This window comes from Mauremys mutica, chromosome 12 (assembly GCF_020497125.1).
Source record: "Mauremys mutica isolate MM-2020 ecotype Southern chromosome 12, ASM2049712v1, whole genome shotgun sequence".
Taxonomy (NCBI): domain Eukaryota; kingdom Metazoa; phylum Chordata; order Testudines; family Geoemydidae; genus Mauremys; species Mauremys mutica.
The window spans coordinates 40,153,178-40,173,216 of NC_059083.1; the positions used below are offsets into that span (position 1 = coordinate 40,153,178).

Consider the following 20,039-nt stretch of genomic DNA (forward strand, 5'->3'; position numbering starts at 1 on the left):
AATCCAGGATAGGCCTGAGCCCCCGTTTCGCCATCAGGATAAGGAAGTAACGGGAGTAAAACCCTTTTCCCAAGGACTCCCTTGGAACTCTCTCCACAGCTCCCAACCTAAGGAGCCATCCCACTTCCTGCTCTAGCAGGGGCAAATGTAACGGCTCTCCCCTGCTGTCTGGGGGAGGAGGGTGGGGGGGCAGGGGTGAGACAAATTGCAGTGTGTAGCTCTGTGTAATGGTGTTGAGGACCCAGCAGTCCGATGTTATTTGGGACCATTCCGTAAGGAACGCACACAAGTGGTTGCTGAAGACAAGCTTTACTGGTAGGCGGGTCCTCTCGGGGGACACGCGGGTACCCTCCTGCAAGCTGTGAAAAGCGCTGTTGCCTTGCTGCTTGCCCCTTGAGGGCCCAGGTTGTAGGGCAGAGCAAGACTATCTTTGAGGTCACCTGCTTTGGATCTTGGACCTCTTGTAGGCAGGCTCATATTCTGGCTGGGGAGCCGGGGCAGAAACCTGCAGCTTAGGCTTCCCTTTGGGCAGAACATAAAGCTCAAGGGTTTGAAGGGTCGTACGTGAGTCCTTCATGCCATGAAGTTTCACATCTGTTTGTGCCGCAACAGATCCTTGTCATCAAAGGGAAGATCCTGCATCACAGACTGCGCTTCCGTGGAGAGCCCGGACAGCAGTAGCCACAACGCCCTGAGTCTGAACACTGCTGAGGCCATGGACCGGGCAGCCTTCGCAGCAGCGGCACCCACTTCTATGAGCGCCTTGAATTCCTTCCTTTCACTTTCCGGAAGGGAAGGTTCGAATTTAGGCAGTGACCCCCACAGGTTAAACTCATAACGGCTGAGGAGGGCTTGGTGGTTGGCCACCCAGAGCTGGAAACTGGACGACAAATAAAGTTTCCTACCAAATGAGTCCAGCCTTCTAGAGTCTTTATTTCTGGGTGTAAGTCCCAGTTGACCTATTCTCCCAGGGGCTGCCTCCTCCACCCCAACCTGGCCACCCTCCATTTGACAGCGTGGCTGCTCAATGGCTAGATGCAGAGGAGAGAAGGTGTTCAGAGGCAGTCAGACGTGTCCTCCTAGAAAGTAGGAAGCCATCCACCCACCGAGCCTACCTGACAAAGTGGTCCAGGTGGGCAGGTGAGCGGGGTACTTCCCCAATGTCTGCCCTGCTCCAACTTATCTTTGAGTACCTCTTTCACCTTAGGACTCAGGGTCTGACACCCTCCTCCATCAGGGTGCACCTGGCAGCTGTATCAGCGTTCCATCCACTGGTCCAGGGCTGCTCAATTTTCTCCCATACCGTGACCACGCATTTCCTCAAAGGGCTAGACTGGTCTTTTCCGTATGCCAGACCCCCTGTTCCTCGGGGGATCTAAATTTGGTATTATCCCGCCTCACAGGACCCCCGTTCGAGACCCTAGCCACGTGCTTATCGTCTCACCTTTCATGGAAGGTAGCCTTCCTCATGGCTATCATGTCAGCCCAGTGGGTTTCGGAGCTCAGGGCCCTGACCTGCGACCCCCCCCCCCACAGGGTCTTTCACAAGGACAAAGTACAGCTCCACCCACACCCTGCATTCCTCCCTAAGGTGGTCTCCGCCTTTCACATGGGCCAGGACATCTTCTTGCCCGTCCTTTGCCCCAAACCTCATGCCTCTGGCAAGGAATGCCGCCTCCATATGCTCAATGTGCTCAGGGAACTGGCTTTTTATCTGAATCGGACTAAGCTGTTCCGCAGGTCTCCTCAACTATTTGTTGCTTCAGCCGAGTGCATGGGGATCAACCGATCTCCACCCAGAGGCTTTCCCAGTGGATTACATCATGCATCCACACATGCTATGACCTGGCAGGGGTTCCCTCACCGCCTATCATGAGGACGCACTCAACAAGGGCTCAGGCCTCATCGGCTGCCTTTGTGGCCCATGTCCCTATACAGGACATCTGTAGAGCCGCTACCTGGCCCTCAGTGCACACGTTCACCTCGCACTACGCGATTCTCTCACATGACAGGGATGACACTGGTTTCGGTAGAGCTGTGCTTCAGCCAGCTCCTATCCACCTCCATCAGACATAGCTTGCAATCACCTACTGTGGAATATACATGAGCAAGCACTCAAAGAAGAAAGGTCAATTACCTGTTCCGTAACTGGCGTTTTTCGAGATGTGTTGCTCATGTCTATTCCACATCCCACCCTCCTTCCCCTCTGTCGGAGTTGGTCCAGCAAGAAGGAACTGAGGGTGGGGGGAGCATGCGGCACTCCCCCTATGGGTACTGCTAGGAGAAAGACTTCCGGCACCGGTGCACATGGCGGCACACACACCTACTGTGGAATAGACATGAGCAACACATCTCAAAGTACGCCAGTTGCGGAACAGGTAACTGTCCTTTCCCACAAAGTACTTCCCAGTGCAGAATTATGGTTGCCCAGCAGGGCCTTGTGCCTTTCCAAATGCGGAGAGCGGCTAAACTTACATTCCTGAAACCCAGGAGATACAAAGTGACGGCACACAGAGCCCCAGCCATGCAACCTTAACTCTGCCTCCTGGGCTAGCAATAGGTGCGGGGAACGGTTCAGTGAGGGTGCTGCCATAATAAACAGGCATGAGGAAGATGCCATGGCTTGTGTTGTATTTCTTGGATTTGGATTCCAGAATCTATCTGCCTGCACTCCCACTGCCTTCCCCATGTTCTGAGTCACTGTAGTGACTGGTGAAGGGATTCATTACAGCAGGCTGGCAGAGCTGTCGCTGTGATATGATCATGTATGTCTCATTTCAGTGCTGAAGTCTGTATAGGGTGACCAGAAAGCAAATATGAAAAATCGGGACGGGGGTGGGGGATAACAGGAGCCTATATAAGAAAAAACCCCAAATATCAGGACTGTCCCTATAAAATTGGGACATCTGATCACTCCAGGTCTGTAGGCTGTGCCAATAGAAATGCACAGAGGTGTCTTCCAGCCATGCGGCTTGTCAGCAGTCTGGTGTTTGCTGCACCTGCCCTAAGCCTCATGTCATAGTTACAGAACTAGCTACACCTGTGCCCTGGCTGGTCTGTCTGGCAGCACCTTCAGCAGTCAGGCCTCCTGCCTTCACCTGTCCTGTGGGGCGGGGGGAATTCCTCAGTTCTCCCACGCTTAGACCAGACTCTGGGTTATGGGACCCTGTGTATCAACCACTGTTACCCTGTGGGTGCCAGACACAAGCCGAGAATCGATCCCAACTGGTGACATCAGTCTGGGGAGGATCAGCCATTGTTTGCCTCAGGTGTGCACAAAAAAGTTGTAATAACCACAACATGCCAATATCACCTGACTTTTTAACTGGTGTTTGTGTATCTTCTTAACCCCTTGCTTTAATGCAGTGTCTCTTAACCTTCCCAGATTACAGTACCCTTTCAGGAATCTGATTTGTCTTGCATACCCCCACAGTTTCACCTCCCTTAAAAACTACTTGCTTACAAAATCAGACATAAAAATACAACAGTGTCACAGCCACTATTCCTGAAGAATTGGTGACTTCTCATTTTTACCACATAATTATAAAATAAATCAATTTTTTGCATGAAATTTTAGTTTGTACTGACTGGTGCTTTTTATGTAGCTTGTTGTAAAACTATACAAATATCTAGATGAGTTGATGTACCCCCTGGGAGCTCTCTGCGTACCCCCAGGGGTACATGTACGCCTGGTTGAGAACCACTGCTCTAATGACCTCAAATTTAGCCTATTAACCTTATCCCAGACTCCAATGAATCACAACAATTTTCAAGACAATCTGAGTATGAGTGTGAATTTTAGAGCCCTTAGGGAAAAAAATTGTTGTTAAACAGTAAACTAGAACAAACCTTAACCAGAGCAGAGCTACTGCCCCACTATAATGAGAAAAATCAGCTGTCATCTCACAATGACCCCTCTGACTCCACTTATTACCCTGTTGAAGACATCAAAGTACCACAAGTCACTGACCTGCCACCTGCAGTTCCAATAAAGCTTCTTCATAAGAGACACTGGACTGAAAAAAACACGTGTACTGCCCATCATCGGAGGGTTGGACATTGCGTATTCTCAGGAAAACTCTCCCACTGGTGATGTCATCTTTCAAGAGCTCAGTTCTCCCTCCATATTCCAGCATCTGCTGTTCATACTGATCCTGCCCATCACGGTACAGGTGCACAACTGCAGAGTACTTGGATCGGAACCATCTCACCTCCATGTTCTCAGCGCTCATCCTTGGGGAGAGGTGGCAGGACAGGACAGCTTCCCCACCTAGGGAGGCAGTGACTGGATGGTCAGGTCCAGTCACTGTGAACTGTGCTGTGAAATGTACAATGAAAAATGGAAATTAAATTGGCGACAAGCGGCATTAATTCAGCAGGAAGACCCACAGTGAGAGCACACCCTGCATTAGAAGTGAACATCATGTCCCCATGCAGTGCCCTAGACATGTCTATCAGTGCAGAGAGTCATAGGCTTAGGGTAACTGCACCTCTGACCCCTCTGTGGTCTGCTCAAGGAATGTGCCCTTAGGTCTCAGCCCTGTCACCTCTTTCTGGTCAGGGACCTACGTCCCTCTCCCTCACACTGAGGTTTCAGGCCCTGCAATTCACTGTGGTTTTCCCAACAGGCCTGACCAAAGACCAGCATCTGTGCTTTGCTTTCTGTGACAGGGGTGTGAAATGGCAGTAACCAAACAGCTCCTGCACTTAGGACGGAAGAATCCCATGCACCACTACAGGCTGGGGACCGACCGGCTAAGCAGCAGTTCTGCAGAAAAGCACCTGGGGATTACAGTGGACAAGAAGCTAGTTATGAGTCATCAGTGTGCCCTTGTTGCCAGATCGAGGGAAGTGATTATTTCCCTCTATTCAGCACTGGTGAGGCCACACCTGGAATATTGCGTCCAGTTTTTGGCCCCCCACTACAGAAGGGATGTGGACAAATTGGAGAGAGTCCAGTGGAGGGCAACGAAAATTATTAGGGGGCTGGGGCACATGACTTACGAGGAGAGGCTGAGGGAACTGGGGTTATTTAGTCTGCAGAAGAGAAGAGTGAGGGGGGATTTGATAGCAGCCTTCAACTACCTGAAGCGGGGTTCCAAAGAGGATGAAGCTCGGCTGTTCGCAGTGATGGCAAATGACAGAACAAGGAGTAATGGTCTCAAGTTGCAGTGGGGGAGGTCTAGGTTGGATATTTGGAAACACTTTTTCACTAGGAGGGTGGTGAAGCACTGGAATGGGTTACCTAAGGAGGTGGTGGAATCTCCTTCCTTAGGGATTTTTAAGGCCCGACTTGACAATTACAGAACAATTACAGGCTCAGCTCATGCAAACTCCTGTAAGGATGAGAGTAAACATCACCTCCATGACATTCACTGATCCTACTCAGGGCTAGGAACTTCTGCAGCATTTTTTTTTCAAATTCAAAACAAGCAAACTCAGGGAGTGAGTGTGCTTATGTCAGAAGAGCAAACCCCCTTCTTGTGACACCAGTAGACAGGGCTGCCCCAGCGGGGTAAGGGGGTGCTGGCTGCTGCATAATGAGGTTAGAAGCCCAGCTTTGGATGTCAGTGCTTCACTGCTAGGGCAGAAGAGCTAACAAATGAGCACCTGGGATCTTCTCCTGCTGGCAAGAAACAAACATGAGGTGTCACACCACAAACATTGCTTAAATTACACTTACAGCTTTCCAATTTTCCCAACTCTCTAATTTTGTAGTGAAACAGCCACACTGGGCCATTATTCTACCATTTGGTCCCACTTGTCTGTGGGAGTCTTTCCTTTGCTAACAATGGGCTTTGGGTCAGGTCCATCAGCTGCAACACAGAAACACCTGAGAATGTCTGGATTTTACCAAATCTCCCCAAAGTGGGGTTGCACTTTTCTATTCTAGGACCTTTTTCCCAGACACCTTTTGAGGAGCTGCTACACTCAAATAGCCATTTTGCAGCTTTCTGCTGTATCTTCTCTTCCAGCTGGTAAATATTCATATCTCCTGTTGTACTTACTGTTTAATATCTGTGAGGGTAGCACAGTCTCACAAACTTGAGTACAATCGGTGAATTTCATAGAGGTGATGTTTACTCTCTCAAATCCTTACAGCAACACACCAGAAACCTCCTTCTAACTTAACCCTTTGTATTTATTATAGCTATTTGTATAAACCCTTCAGTGAACATAAACCTAAACCAATCTGAACAATTTGGATGATTTGGCTGTCAACATTTGTTATAGATCAATATGCTGCTAACATCCATCATTTAATTATACTCCAGATAGTGATTCTTTGTAAAGGTATAGACCGTAGTGTTAATAAAAATAATGTTTAAATAAATATATTGGGCTACACCTCTACCCCAATATAACATGAATTCGGATATAATTCAGTAAAGCAGTGCTTGGAGGGGGGCGGGGGGGGACTGAGCTTTCCGGTGGATCAAAGCAAGTTCAATATAACGTGGTTTCACCTATAACACGGTACGATTTTTTGGCTCCCGAGGACAGTGTTATATCGAGGTAGAGGGGTACTTTTGAAGTGAATCTGGACTATTGATGCAGTAAAAAAAGCCCTGGGAATCGTGGTTAAAGAAAAAAAAACTGAAATGGTTCCCCAGTCATGCTGCTCCTGCACTGGGGCCTCTTCATCTGCAGGAGGGGTAGTGTAAAAACTGGCAAGGTGTAAAGAGATGAAAACAGATCATCACTACACTGGCGATGGCTTTAAAGGTAAAGTCAGAGGTCAGATAATGGAGGGAAGAAGGAGGCAGATAAAAAGGGTGAAGGAAACAACGAGCCTGTGACTGTGGAACTGCAAAGGAGAGTGGGGATGGTGTCTTCATGGAGAGACTCAGCATTCAGAGAGAGCCCATTAAATTAGCAGGATGGAAACCACCGGAGGAGGGAACTGAAATGACCGAGTGGCTGTGGAGGCAGCTTAGGGGTGGAGTGGGTTACTCTACAGGTTACGGAAGGCACAGAATGAAAAAGCCAGCAAACATCCTCACTGTGAGAGAAGATCTAGCTCTGAGTCCTAGTCAGATGTGCCTAGTGCTGCATGAATGACATGTGGGTTGTTACTTCTAAACTGGAGAGTCTAGGATTCAGGACTCCTTCATGCCTGCAGAGTCTGATTTGTGATGTATACGGTCTGGCAGTGCAGTGTATAGGAATTGGTAGTGTCTTTTTAAATAGTTTGCAAGCCCTGTAGTGGTGCTCACTGTGTGCTGTGTTTTTGAAGCTGCCAGAAATCAGCCAGAGCAGTAGGATGGATGTAGTGTCAAGGCCTGACAAGATGTTGTATAGATAGTAACCATCATGGTTAGTGGGGACACAGCTGTGCCCTGTGCTTTCTCCATGTTGCTGGTTGTTGGCAGGTTGAGCAGACATGGTTTATAAGACAAGGCAGCGATGCTAGATGGATGGTGATGACCAGCAATACCAACAGCAAGGAGGCTGGAGCTCCTACCTGATGCCAGCCTGTGAACCTGTAGAGCGAGGCAGAGAGCGATGTATCTGGGCAGAGCGGAGCTCACTGTGGAGCTGGGGGAGAATGAGGGAACCTTCCCCATCATTGTAGCTTGATCTGGGGAACAAGAGAAATAACAAACCATACGGTGAGTGAGTGTGAAACAGTGCCAGTGCCATGGTTGTCTGACTTTCACAGCCTTGGTCCATGGATCAGTTACGTTTACATTAACACACTTCCCAATATTCATAGACTAAGGTCAGAGAGAACCATTAGATCATCTAGTCTGATCTGTGCCATGGGCCAAATACTCTCACCCATTTACCCCTGTACTCAGACCAAACTTGTGTTTGACTAAAGCATCTTCCAGAAAGTCACTAACCCTTGATCTGAAGACAGCAAGAGTTGGGCAATTCACCACTTCCCTGGGTAGTTTGTTCCAATGATTAATCACCCTCAGTGTTACAATTCTGTGCCTTATTTCTAATTTGAATTTGTCCAGTTTTAACTTCCAACCATTGGGTCTTGTTACGCCTTTCTACCCTATATTAAAGAGAACCTTAGTACCCTGTATTTTCTCCATGAAAATGTTACAGAGTGTGGGGGAGTCTGAGCCCTGCACCCTCCACTTCCTGCGACTCACCATGACTTTCAGGCAGCCAGTAATACAGAAGGTTTATTAGACAACAGGAACACAGTCCAAAACAGGGCTTGTAGGTACAGATGACAAGACCCCCTCAGTCAGGTCCATTTTGGGGGCAGTCCTGGGCCTCCCTCCATTTCCCCAACCAACTCCAAACTGAGACCCCCTCCAGCCATCTCCCCCAGCCACCCCCCCACCCCCCGTGTTCTCCTCCAGCCTTTGTCCAGTTTCCCAGGCAGAAGGTGTCACTTGGCTCCAACCCACTCTGGTGCTCAGGTTACATGCTCACATATCATCCCCCAAGTGAAGTCACACCCTGATATCCCACCACCATCCAGCACCAATGCAGACAGTACCAGTAAAACTCCCACACAACATTCCCAGGTCAATACTCCCCACTCCCTGTTCCATCACAGAAGGTGTGACAGATGGGGAACTTTACTGAAATATTTTAATGAACTATCAGTAGGATCCCCTTGGCATCGCTACTGCTTTGGGGGAAAGAATTGCTTCTCTCACTGGGACTAGGCTGAACAGGCCAGATATCTGAGATGTAGAGCCACTCAGAGTGTCTGGGCTGGAATCAACACATATCAATGAAAACAATGAGGAGTCCTGTGGCACCTTAAAGACTAACACATTTATTTGTGCATAAGCTTTCGTGGGCTGGAGCCCACTTCTCAGATGCATGAAGTGGAAACTTCAGTGGGCAGATATATATACACATGCAGAGATGGGTGTGTTACATTACTATGTGGCGGACTTCAATCAGAGAGGATGTGATCCACTCCCAACAGTTGATGAGAAGGTGAGAACACATTATAATAAAGGAGGCTGACAAAGGAGGTGCTGTAGTCATCATGAATAGGCCAGATTACAAACGGGAGGCTGCCAGGCAACTTTCCAACACCACATTCTACAGGCCACTATCCTCTGATCCCACTGAGGGTTACCAAAGGAAACTACACCATCTGCTCAAAGAACTCCCTGAAGAAGCACAGGAACAAATCTACACAGACACACCCCTAGAGCCCCGACCAGGGGTATTCTATCTGCTACCCAAGATCCATAAACCTGGGAATCCTGGATATCCCATCATCTCAGGCATCGGCACTCTTACAGCAGGATTGTCTGGCTATTTGGACTCTTTCCTTAGGTCCTATGCTACCAGCACTTCTAGCTATCTTCAAGACACCACTGACTTCCTGAGGAAACTACAATCCATTGGCGATCTTTCAGAAAACACTATCCTGGTCTCTACACCAACATTCCACACAAAGATGGACTACAAGCCATCAGGAACAGTATCCCCGATTATATCATGGCAAACTTGGTGGCTGAGCTTTGACTTTGTCCTCACCCACAACCATTTCAGATTTGGGGACGATTTATACCTTCAAGTCAGCGGCACTGCTATGGGTACTCACATGGCTCCACAGTATGCCAACATTTTTATGGCTGTCTTAGAACAATGCCTCCTCAGCTCTCTTCCCCAAATGCCCCTCCTCTGCTTGCGCTACACTGATTACATCTTCATTGGACTCACAGGAAGGAGGCCCTTGAAGAATTCCATCAGGACTTAAACAATTTCCACCCCACCATCAACCTCAGCCTGGACAAGAGATCCACTTCCTGGACACTACAGTGCAAATGGTCACATAAACACCACCCTATACTGGAAACCTGCTGACTGCTGTACTTACCTACATGCCTCCAGCTTCCATCCAGAACACATCACACATTGTCTACAGCCAAGCCCTAAGATACAACCACATTTGCTCCAACCCCCCAGACAGAGACAAACACCTAGAGGATCTCTATCAAGCATTCTTAAAACTACAGTACCCACCGAGGAAGTTAAGAAATGGATTGACAGAACCAGATGGGTACCCAGAAGTCACCTACTACAGGACAGGCCCAATAAGGAAATTAACAGAGCACGACTGGCCATCACCTACAGCCCCCAGCTAAAGCCTCTCTAGCACATCATCAACAATCTACAACCTATCCGGGAAGATAATCCCTCACTCTCACAGACCTTGGGAGACAGGCCAGTCCTCGCTTATGGACAGCCCCCCAACCTGAAGCAAATACTCACCAGCAACTACACACCACACAAGAGAAACACGAACCCAGGAACCAATCCCTGCAACAAATCCTGTTGCCAACTCTGTCTGTATATATACTCAAATGACACCATCATAGGACATAACCACATCAGCCACACCATCAGGAGCTCATTCACCTGCATATCTGCCAATGTGATATATGCCATCATGTGCCAGCAATGCCCCTCTGCCATGTACATTGGCCAAACTGGACAGTCTCTACGCAAAAGAATAAATGGACACAAATCAGACATCAAGAATGGTAACATTCAAAAACCTGTTAGAGAGCACTTCAGTCTCCCTGGACACTCAGTAACAGCCTCGAAAGTTGCCATACTTCAGCAAAAAACCTTCAAAACCAGACTTCATCATGAAACTGCAGAGCTGGAACTCGTACGCACTGTCAGACTGGGTCTGAACAGAGACTGGGAGTGGCTGGCTCACTACAGGAAGTCATTTTCCTTCTTTTGGTATTTTCACCTTTTCATCAACAGTTGGGAGTGGACCACATCCACCCTGATCGAATTGACCTCGTTAGCAATGGTCCGCCTCATAGTAATGTGGAATTATGTGGATCGTGGGGTCCACCACAGTAGCAGGTCACTCCCAAGGGACTGGCTGAAGGTCAGGGCATAGCTCAGACCTTGTGAATCCATGACAGAAAGTCACCTCTCACTCTTCTCTTTGCTAAAGTGAACAAACTGATCTCCTTCAGTCTCCTACTGTGAATCTTTTTGGTGACCTGTTTCCGCAGTGTCTATGATATTTTGGGTGCAATCCAGACCAGTGAGGAGTTGTGTCACTGCCTGCCCTGCCCTCCCAACTGTGACTGCTCAGAGCTGCAGAAATGCCCTGTCACACAGGGAGCAGTTCAGAGCTGAGCTCTCTTGGAAATGTGACCCCAGGTCTCTATGGCTCTTGCAAGAGGCTGCGTGGCAGTGAAGGGCAGTGGGGGGCTTCTGACAAGGGCTGACTTCACTTGGGGCTCACACCACATAGCGCTGATGGAAGCTCTGGCTGGATCTGGACTGTGACAAGGGGAAATGGCTGTAACTTGCTTCGGGCCAGGATGGCTGCAGGGTCTAGCATGGCCCAATGAGCAGCCACACGAGGGAGGAAGTAGGTGAGAGCAGGGCTGGCAGATGAGTCACTCACTGAGCACCTGCATTCAGTGGCAGCTGCTGATAGATGCCAGTGAGAGGTAAAGCTCCCCGCTCCCTGCCAGAAACCCCCTGAGGGCAGCAGCAGCCTCCCCTGCCTCCCTTGGGGTGAGGGCCCCCCTGGGATACAAAGGGCCTCATGGGCACAGACAGCTGCAATTTACACTTGGAGGGGGAGATTTTTACAAACCCAGGAGAGTTAGGATCAATGGGCCTTGTGCTCCTAAATCCCTTAGGAATTTTAGAAAATCTCCCCCTCCCTGCATCAGTTGCACCCAGTCTGGCCCCAAGTGTTTCCCTTCCATCTTTCACCCTCTCACTCTGGAGTGTCCTGTTAGTGAGCTGATGATGAAAACACCCGCACACTCCCAACAGTGCCCCACGGGAACATTACACCGGTGATCGGTTCATGCCCTGTCAGTAAATGAAGCAGAACAGCAAACAAACACAAACCTGGCAGTGGAGAAGGGACGGGGCAGGTCTCTGAATCTGTGTGGGCATTTCTACAGCCACAGCTGAGTTCCCAGTAGGAAAGTGACAGTTTATCCCCCAAATCCCAGGAACGAGGCCCGTTGATAGCAGCAGCTCGTCTGACTAATCAGCCAGGAACTATCCAGGGGAGCAGTTCAGCTGGGGTTGCACTGAGTGACCCCCTACCTGCGGTGTCCTGTGGAGTCGTTTCTGAGCCGTTCCAGTCTCTCCAGGGGGCTCCCGGCTTCGCTAGCGCCCAGAGCCATTCCCTCTAGGCAGAGCTCCTGCTCCCAGGGACTGGTTCCCTTCCCCAGGCTGTAACATCCATCCCGCCAGAGGGGTCAGGGAGCTGCAGGGGTTAACTCCAGCCTGCCCCTAAGCTTTTCATTCAGTTAATGCATTTTATATTGAACGGAAGCCCCGTCCTCTCTTGGCACATCCAGCAACTTCAAAAGTGAAAGAAGGATCGAGGCTGGAACGTGACTGTGACTGGATCTGCCTCACAGGATGGTTATGGCACAAAGATCAAATTCCTCTGACACACCCACAGGGCTAGGGAGAGAGCAGCTTCTTTGGTGCCAGCAGCCTCAGCTCTGCAGGTTGCCTGGTGGCAGCCAGTTCTGCAGGCTGTTTGTCCCATCGCTCTAAGAAACTCTGTAATTCCTCTGTAAAGAATGGGACCAAATCCTGCTGCAGCAGCCCCTAGGCTCAGTGGCAGGGCCGGCTCCAGACCCCAGCGTGCCAATCGCGCGCTTGGGGCAGCGTCCCGCAGGAGGGCAGCAGGCGGCTCCGGTGGACCTCCCGCAGGCATGCCTGCGGAAGGTCTGCTGGTCCTGCAGCTCCGGTGGAGCATCCGCAGGCATGCCTGCGGGAGGTCCATCGGAGCCGCGGGACCAGCGGATCCTCCACAGGCATGTCTGCAGGAGGTCCACCGGAGCCGCGGGACCGGCGACCGCCAGAGCACCCCCGGTGGCGTGCCGCCATGCTTGGGGTGGCAGAAATCCTAGAGCCGCCCCTGCTCAGTGGCCATGTTAATTCATTCATTCCAGTTGCCTGATGTAAAATTAACTGGTGATTATTTAGGGGGCAGGGTTTTGGTCTATGATCTCCAGTGGGCCAGCCCTACTCCCTGGGCCTCCACTCCTGCAGTGTTATTCAGACAGCCTGGCCCAGATCCTCTTTCCTGGGCCCTGGCTCCTCTGCTCTTCCCCTAGAAAGAGGTCCCAGCAGGGCAGGGAGATATAATATAAAATGGTGCCTGGCTGAGAGCAACAAACTTCCAGAATTCTGTGGCATCTTGAAAAATGTTGAATTCCCTCACTGTGGAATGTGATAATTGGGCCATACATTTACCCAAATTGTGAGCCGAGATGTGAGAAGTGAGAGAAAGTTGATAAAATATCACAGTAGCCGATAGCAATAAATGCTGATAGGAAAAGCTGCAGACGGAGTCCGTACTACCCCATTGTGGGGCCTAAGAGAGAAGAGTGTGTGTGGGAGGGGCAGGGTGGCCTTTACCCACCCCTGTGAATTCTAACTGCATTATTTCCAAAAATCAGGCCCCCTGAGCTGCTTGGGGCTCTAAGAAACTGCTTAGTCAGCTTATGCTGAGTGCTGGCTCCAGTGGGAGACAGACAGACTCCTGGTTTAACTCCAAGACTGTGTTCAGATCATGCCTGGTTAACATGAGGAGGGTGGGATGGGAAATCAATGGAGCACAATGGGTTCAGCTGAACTTAGGCCTAGCTAGTGAACAAAATAATGAGGGGATGGGCTATTCCACCCACCGTTCCCCTTGGGGACTTCTAAAAGAGAAACTGGGGGAAAATTAGCTGACACTGGCTGACTGGGATTCGGGTGGGCCGGAGAGAGCGAGCTCCACCATCATGGCTGCCACCCCCACCATGTGTTCGGCCCTCAGAATCCACCATTACACAGTTGGGCCTTCATAGCCCTGATCCAGAGAGATGCGCTGACCAGACCAAGCAAAGGAGGGTTCCAGGTGACATTACCACCTCCGCCGACTCTGGCTACATCTCTGGTCTAAGAGACTCTCTCTCTCTTTCTCTCTTCTCTCTCTCTCACAGTCACACACACACCCCTTTGTGTGTCCTTTTCCTTCCCTACCTTATTTTTATTCTCTCCAGTCTCTTTCCTTTTGCCTTCTGTATATTTTGCAGTGGAGGCACTAAAAGCAATGATCTAAACAGCCGGATGCTGGTACAAGTTTGCTTTGTCCTCGCAGAGGCTGATCAGAGCATGTGCTGTGAGTCTCCAGCAGTGAGGCTGTGAGTCAGAGTCAGACACACAGACAGAAGCTGCATTTTCTCTCTCTGCTGTTTGTTTCTTTCCCCTCTATGGGACCTTAGCTCAGATATCTGGGGCAGTTCACTCCTCTCAGAGCTACTATTTCCATGGGCGCCAACTTATATGGGCTCGTGGGGCTAAAGCCCCAGGAATATTCACAATCAGGGGCTCTGCTCCACCAGTATTTGGAGCTAGGTTTCTCCCCTCCTTGGAGCGCAGGGGAGCCAGAGGGCTCTGGGATGCCGGCAGCCGCGGGGAGCCCAGAGCCCTTTAAATCCCAGCTGCTGCCGGGAATCAGAGGGCTCTGGGCTGCCGGCAGCCGCGGGGAGCCCAGAGCCCTTTAAGTCCCAGCCGCCGCCGGGAATCAGAGGGCTCTGGGCTGCCTGCAACCGCGGGGAGCCCAGAGCCCTTTAAATCTCAGCTGCAGCCGGGAGTCAGAGGGCTCTGGGCTGCCGGCAGCCAGGGGGAGCCCAGAGCCTTTTAAATCCCAGCCCCTGGCCGCTGATTGCCCCCTCCCCAGACCCCTGCCCCAACTGCCTCCCAGGACCCCCACCCCCTATCTAAGCACCACTGGTCCTTATCCTCCGATTACCCCCTCCCGAGACAACTGCCCCTTGGGACCCCAGCCCCTATCTAAGCCTCCCTTCTCCTTGTCCCCCAACTGCCCCCTCCTGAGACCCCACCCAACTTCCCCCCAGGACACCACCCCCTACCTGTCCCCTGATAAACCCCCTGGACTCCCATGCCTATCCAATTGCTGTCTGTCCCCTGACTGCCCCTCCGAACCTCTGCCCCATCCAACCCCCCCTGCTCCTTGTCCCTTGACTGGCCCCCGGAACCCCCTACCCCTTCTCCAACCCCCAAACCGCTTACTGTGCCACTCAGACCAGCGTGTCTGGCTCCGTGCAGCTCCAGGCAGTTGCTGCCATGCTCCCCCATGGAGCCCACAGCCCTCTCCCACCCCCAGCACCTGCCTTCCAGATTCGAACACCTCAAAATTCAGGAGTGCTCAAGCTTGGTTTGGGCAGCTTTACTTCATTTCTCCCAAATCAAATATACTGATCCACTGTAACTTGCTGTAGAAAAAGTAGGATAAAATTGAGCAAGAAATGCTTATTAGGACTGGAATTGCTATTTTCAACAGCCATTGCCTTTTTGTTTGCTTGAAAGGAAGACAGTGATATTGCATTGGCAAATTCCCCATAGAAAGAAAGAGTGGAACAAAAGAATAATAAAGGCACCTCAACTTTTCCTCATTTATGGAGAACAGTCTTATAATATGCATCCAGATATCCTCCAGTCGCACAAGCTGAAAATTGTTCCACTTTACTGCAGCTCTGTAACCGTATGGGAACCAATCCTGTCTGTGTTTTGTGCACATCCAAAATTCCGGCTGAATGACCCGCCCTGGGAGCGAGTTACCAGTGACCCAGGGCTGGGGCAGCAGGAGGTGTGGGGGGGCACTGGTGGGGGGGAGCCCAGGGCTGGGGCAGCAGCAGGGTGGAGGGAGGGCACTGGTGGGGAGGAAAGGGGGAAGCCCAGCGCTGGGGTGGCAGGGGGTGTGGGAAGGGCGGCAGCCACATTTTTTTTTGCTTGGGGCAGCAAAAAACCTAGAGCCGGCCCTGCCCGGAGCTTCCCTGCCTGAACGTAAAGAGCGCACAGCGCGCGTCTCTTTCCCTTGCTGCTGCTGCTGCTGCTGCCGCCGCCTAAGGGCTACAGCATAACAGCAGTGCAAGCTGCTGGTGCTGTAGCACCTCAGGAGGGGAGTTGAGGGGGCCGTGCTGTGCCCCCTCACCATAATCCCATCTAGGTTGTAATTAATTTTGACTGAGTTGACCAGGACAATATCCCTAAGACCTGCAGACTTGTGGCTGCTGCTCTGTGACTTTTAAAGCAGATGAAGCCACTTTTGATTACAGTTTAAAACAAAACGATGCGGGTGAGAGGAGGAAGTGATTGATTGGTTTCACATAGGACCTGGAGTAAAATTGCTATAAAGGATTGTCTGAAACTGGTGTACAGACAAACTAGTGTGTGGCAAAGTCTTAAAATGACTGAGAATTGAAATATTTAATTGTAATGTGCTCTTAAATTAATCAGATTGCATCGACAATTGGGAACCATTTTTATACAGTGATGGTAAAATGTATATTGAAGTAGGCAAGTGCTGCTTCTGACTTTCCACTTTTAATTGACCCTTGTAATCTCGTGGCACTGACGCGTTGTAGCTTCATTTTATATCGGCTTACAGGGCGGGAGCGGGGGGGCACCACCATTTTGGGCCCCACCAAAAATTATACAAACCTGCCGCCTATGACTATTTCAGTCTGTCTGGCAGACTCAAGCAGTCATTGCCCATTCACATTTTCACGGTTATTGCTTAAAAGTCTTTAAATCATGACTTGAGAACTTCAGTAACTCAGGCAGCAGTTATGGGTCTATTATAGGAGTGGATTGATGAGGTTCTGTAGACTGTGACGTGCAGGAGGTCAGACTAGATGATCACAATGGTCCCTTCTGCCCTTGAAGTCGATGAGTAAATGAATTGGGTGCCCAATTCTCATTAATTTTAAAAGGGAGCTGGGCCTCCAGATCTTCTGTGGGGCTTTGAAAATCCCACCCGTGATTATTGAAGATGCAGATGGAGATTCTGGAGCCCAGTTCTGCAGCAAGAGGTGAATTCTGCAGCCTGAGAATTGAGGAATTCACTGGGCCCAGGTGTAATTAAGGAAATAATGTTTATGTAACACCCACCTGTCCAGGCTTCCTGCCGCACTAGAGAGAAACCCCGACACAGGTCTGGTTGTGAGGAGTGTGACAAGGGCTGGCAGCCTGGCAGGAGTTCAGCAGCAGCCCAAGATAATCAGACAAAACCCTCTCCACAGTGTCAGTTTCATTCATAGATTTCCTGGTGCAATTAAATAAAACAATGTAGCAGAGTCTGTGGCCAGGTTCCCTTCATGGAGCTGCACAGGCTGAGACCCCATGGGTAGGGCCCCCTCTAGGGATCTGAGTCAGTCACTCTCCCTGTCCAGTGGTTGTTTCACCTCTCTGCTGAGACTCCAAACAGCATCTGTGTCGGAGCAGATTGTGAGGGTGGATGAGGCGATGTGGAATAGACTAAGACCCAACAGCTCACTTCACACAGGTCACCAGACATCATCCGCATATTGTCATGTGCTATTACTGACCAACTGTACCAGTGCCCCAGCAGTGAAAGCCAGGTGTGGGCCAATACCCAGCTACTTCTCTGCAGTGGAAACCTTTTTGAAGGATCATTGGATTATATTTGTCCTTCCAGCTGCTTTGGTATCTCCCCTGCATTTCCCTAGAATCTTTTGTACAATTTATTGCTGGGAACATTTGTATTTTACATTTCCATAAAGTTGATTTTTTTTTAAATTCTTCCAAAATTAATGAAAGACTAAATGTATAAATTATAAGGTCGCAGAGCGCACAGTGATGGGTGCAGTATAAGAACCTGACTAGATCAGGATGAATCATACCCCTGCTGTGGTAACACCTGCCAGAGGGGTTGCAGCTGGAGGACATCACCATGGGACTCGCATACAGGAATACCCTTCGCACAGCTCTGTCAGTGGGTGGGGCCTGCTCTCCTACAGACTGAGCCAGAGACTTGCCCCAGAACTGGCCAGTGCTGAGGGACCAGCAGGAAGTCAGGAGGCCCCAAGCCTCAGCAGGGGCGGCTCTAGACATTTCGCCGCCCCAAGCACGGCGGCACGCCGCGGGGAGTGCTCTGCCGGTCGCCGGTCCCCCGGCTCCGGTGGACCTCCCACGGGCATGCCTGCGGAGGGTCCACCAGAGAAGCGGGACCGGCGACCGGCAGAGCGCCCCCCGTGGCATGCCGCCCCAAGCACGCGCTTGGCGTGCTGGAGTCTGGAGCCCCCCTGAGCCCCAGGCAGTGCCCATGGCCATCCCTGGGAAACACAGCGCCTAGGGAGCAGCATTAGCAGGAAGTCCCCTGTGATCACAGCTGCCCCTGGGGAACCCATAAAGGAGGATCCCCATCATGAATGGGAAGGTACAGAAAATATCATACAGCCCCAGGTGATATTGCCTTTTCCAGTGAATCTCCACTAGGCTGAGGGAGGGACAATGGGTGTCCCCAGCTCTCACCCATCCATTTCCCTCGCCATCTGCTGTCGGATCCATGGAGCACACTCTGCAGGGGGCCAGTGCCACAGAGACCTCTGAGCCCATTCACATGGGAGCAGGGGACCCTGGTGCAGAGGTTTCCTGTGAGAGCAGCTCTGGGCAGAGGGACATGGGTCACCTCCATATTTGGTAACTTTTCTTCACACCAGTTTGCATTGAAAGGCTCCTTATTTCTGGAGGCAGGAATTGTCCCAAATTAGAGGATTGGGCCAAAAGAAATATGATGAGGTTCAACAAGGACAAGTGCAGAGTCCTGCACTTAGGACGGAAGAATCCCATGCACTGCTACAGACTAGGGACTGAATGGCTGGGCAGCAGTTCTGCGGAAAAGGACCTAGGGGTTACGGTGGGCGAAAAGCTGAATATGAGTCAGCAGTGTGCCCTTGTTGCCAAGAAGGCTAATGGCATTTTGAGTTGTATAAGTAGGGGCATTTCCAGCAGATCGAGGGATGTGATCATTCCCCTCTACTCAGCACTGGTGAGGCCTCATTTGGAGTACTGTGTCCAGTTTTGGGCCCCACACTACAAGAAGGATGTGGATAAATTGGAGAGAGTCCAGCGGAGGGCAACAAAAATGATTAGGGGGCTGGAGCACATGACTTATGAGGAGAGGCTGAGGGAACTGGGATTGTTTAGCCTGCAGAAGAGAAGAATGAGGGGGGATTTGATAGCTGCTTTCAACTACCTGAAAGGGGGTTCCAAGGAGGATGGATCTAGACTGTTCTCAGTGATAGAAGATGACAGAACAAGGAGTAATGGTCTCAAGTTGCAGAGGGGGAGGTTTAGGTTGGACATTAGGAAAAACTTTTTCACTAGTAGGGTGGTGAGGAACTGGAATGGGTTACCTAGGGAGGTGGTGGAATTTCCTTCCTTAGAGGTCTTTAAGGTCAGGCTTGACAAAGCCCTGGCTGGGATGATTTAGTTGGGGTTGGTCCTGCTTTGAGCAGGGGGTTGGACTAGATGACCTCCTGAGGTCCCTTCCAACCCTGAGATTCTATGATTCTATGATTCTATGTTGTAACCTTCAGACTTTACAGCAATACATAATACAGGCAGCACCATAAAACGTTCCCTTATCAGGTCAATGGTTGCTTGATGCACAGAGGCACATTAACTGTCTGACTCTTGGGAAGTTTCATTCTTAAGAAGAGAAGGGAAAAAGTTAGAAAATTTAATCTAACATTGAACAATAACAATAATGGTAGATATTGACTCACACAGGGGACAAGGATAAGGGTACAGTTCTCACCCTTCCCGAATCACCCCCTCTTCTGCTGCCACCCACCCACCTCTTCTGGCCCCTCCCAGTGTCCCGCCCTTCTCTTATCTTAGCCTGTTCCCTTCTGTCCTTGGCAGATCCAGTCACATGAGCCCCCCACGTGGTCTGTCTATTCCTGAGGCAGGGAGGGGGAATCAACACTCCTCAGCTCAATGCTTCAAACCTGTGAGCCCCCATCCCGCTCCCATTGAGTGAATGGTTAAAATCCCCACTGATGTCAATCGGGGCTGAAGCTGGGCTCCATGTGGGGACCTCCCATGTGATTGCCAGTGGCTCAATATCAAACATGGTAGCAGGGAGATGTTGGGGCAAAAATCCAGTAACCTTAGCCTGTTTGCCCCCAAAATCCAGTCACCTTAGCCTGCTCCCCTCTCTCTACAAGGGCAGAACCAGGCTTTTAAACCTGGTGATTAAATGGGGATGTCCACTC

At 50.6% G+C, this 20,039-nt stretch overlaps 1 protein-coding gene across 3 annotated transcripts in view; it reads right to left on the bottom strand.

Moving 5' to 3' along the window:
- Nucleotides 1-20,039, bottom strand: part of LOC123345199 (butyrophilin subfamily 2 member A1-like) — a 343,661-nt gene that overhangs the window by 58,942 nt on the left and 264,680 nt on the right. For 2 of the 3 annotated variants that reach the window (XM_044981906.1, XM_044981903.1), the window contains exons 1-3: nt 12,034-12,278; nt 7,466-7,582; nt 3,971-4,318 (exon numbers count right to left, since the gene is read on the bottom strand). In XM_044981906.1, coding sequence (XP_044837841.1) covers nt 3,971-4,318; nt 7,466-7,571 — 454 coding nt within the window. In that variant the 5' untranslated portion in view covers nt 7,572-7,582; nt 12,034-12,278. Of the gene's footprint in view, nt 1-3,970; nt 4,319-7,465; nt 7,583-12,033; nt 12,279-20,039 lie in introns of those variants that run through there. The other variant, XM_044981905.1, reaches the window with a different exon arrangement.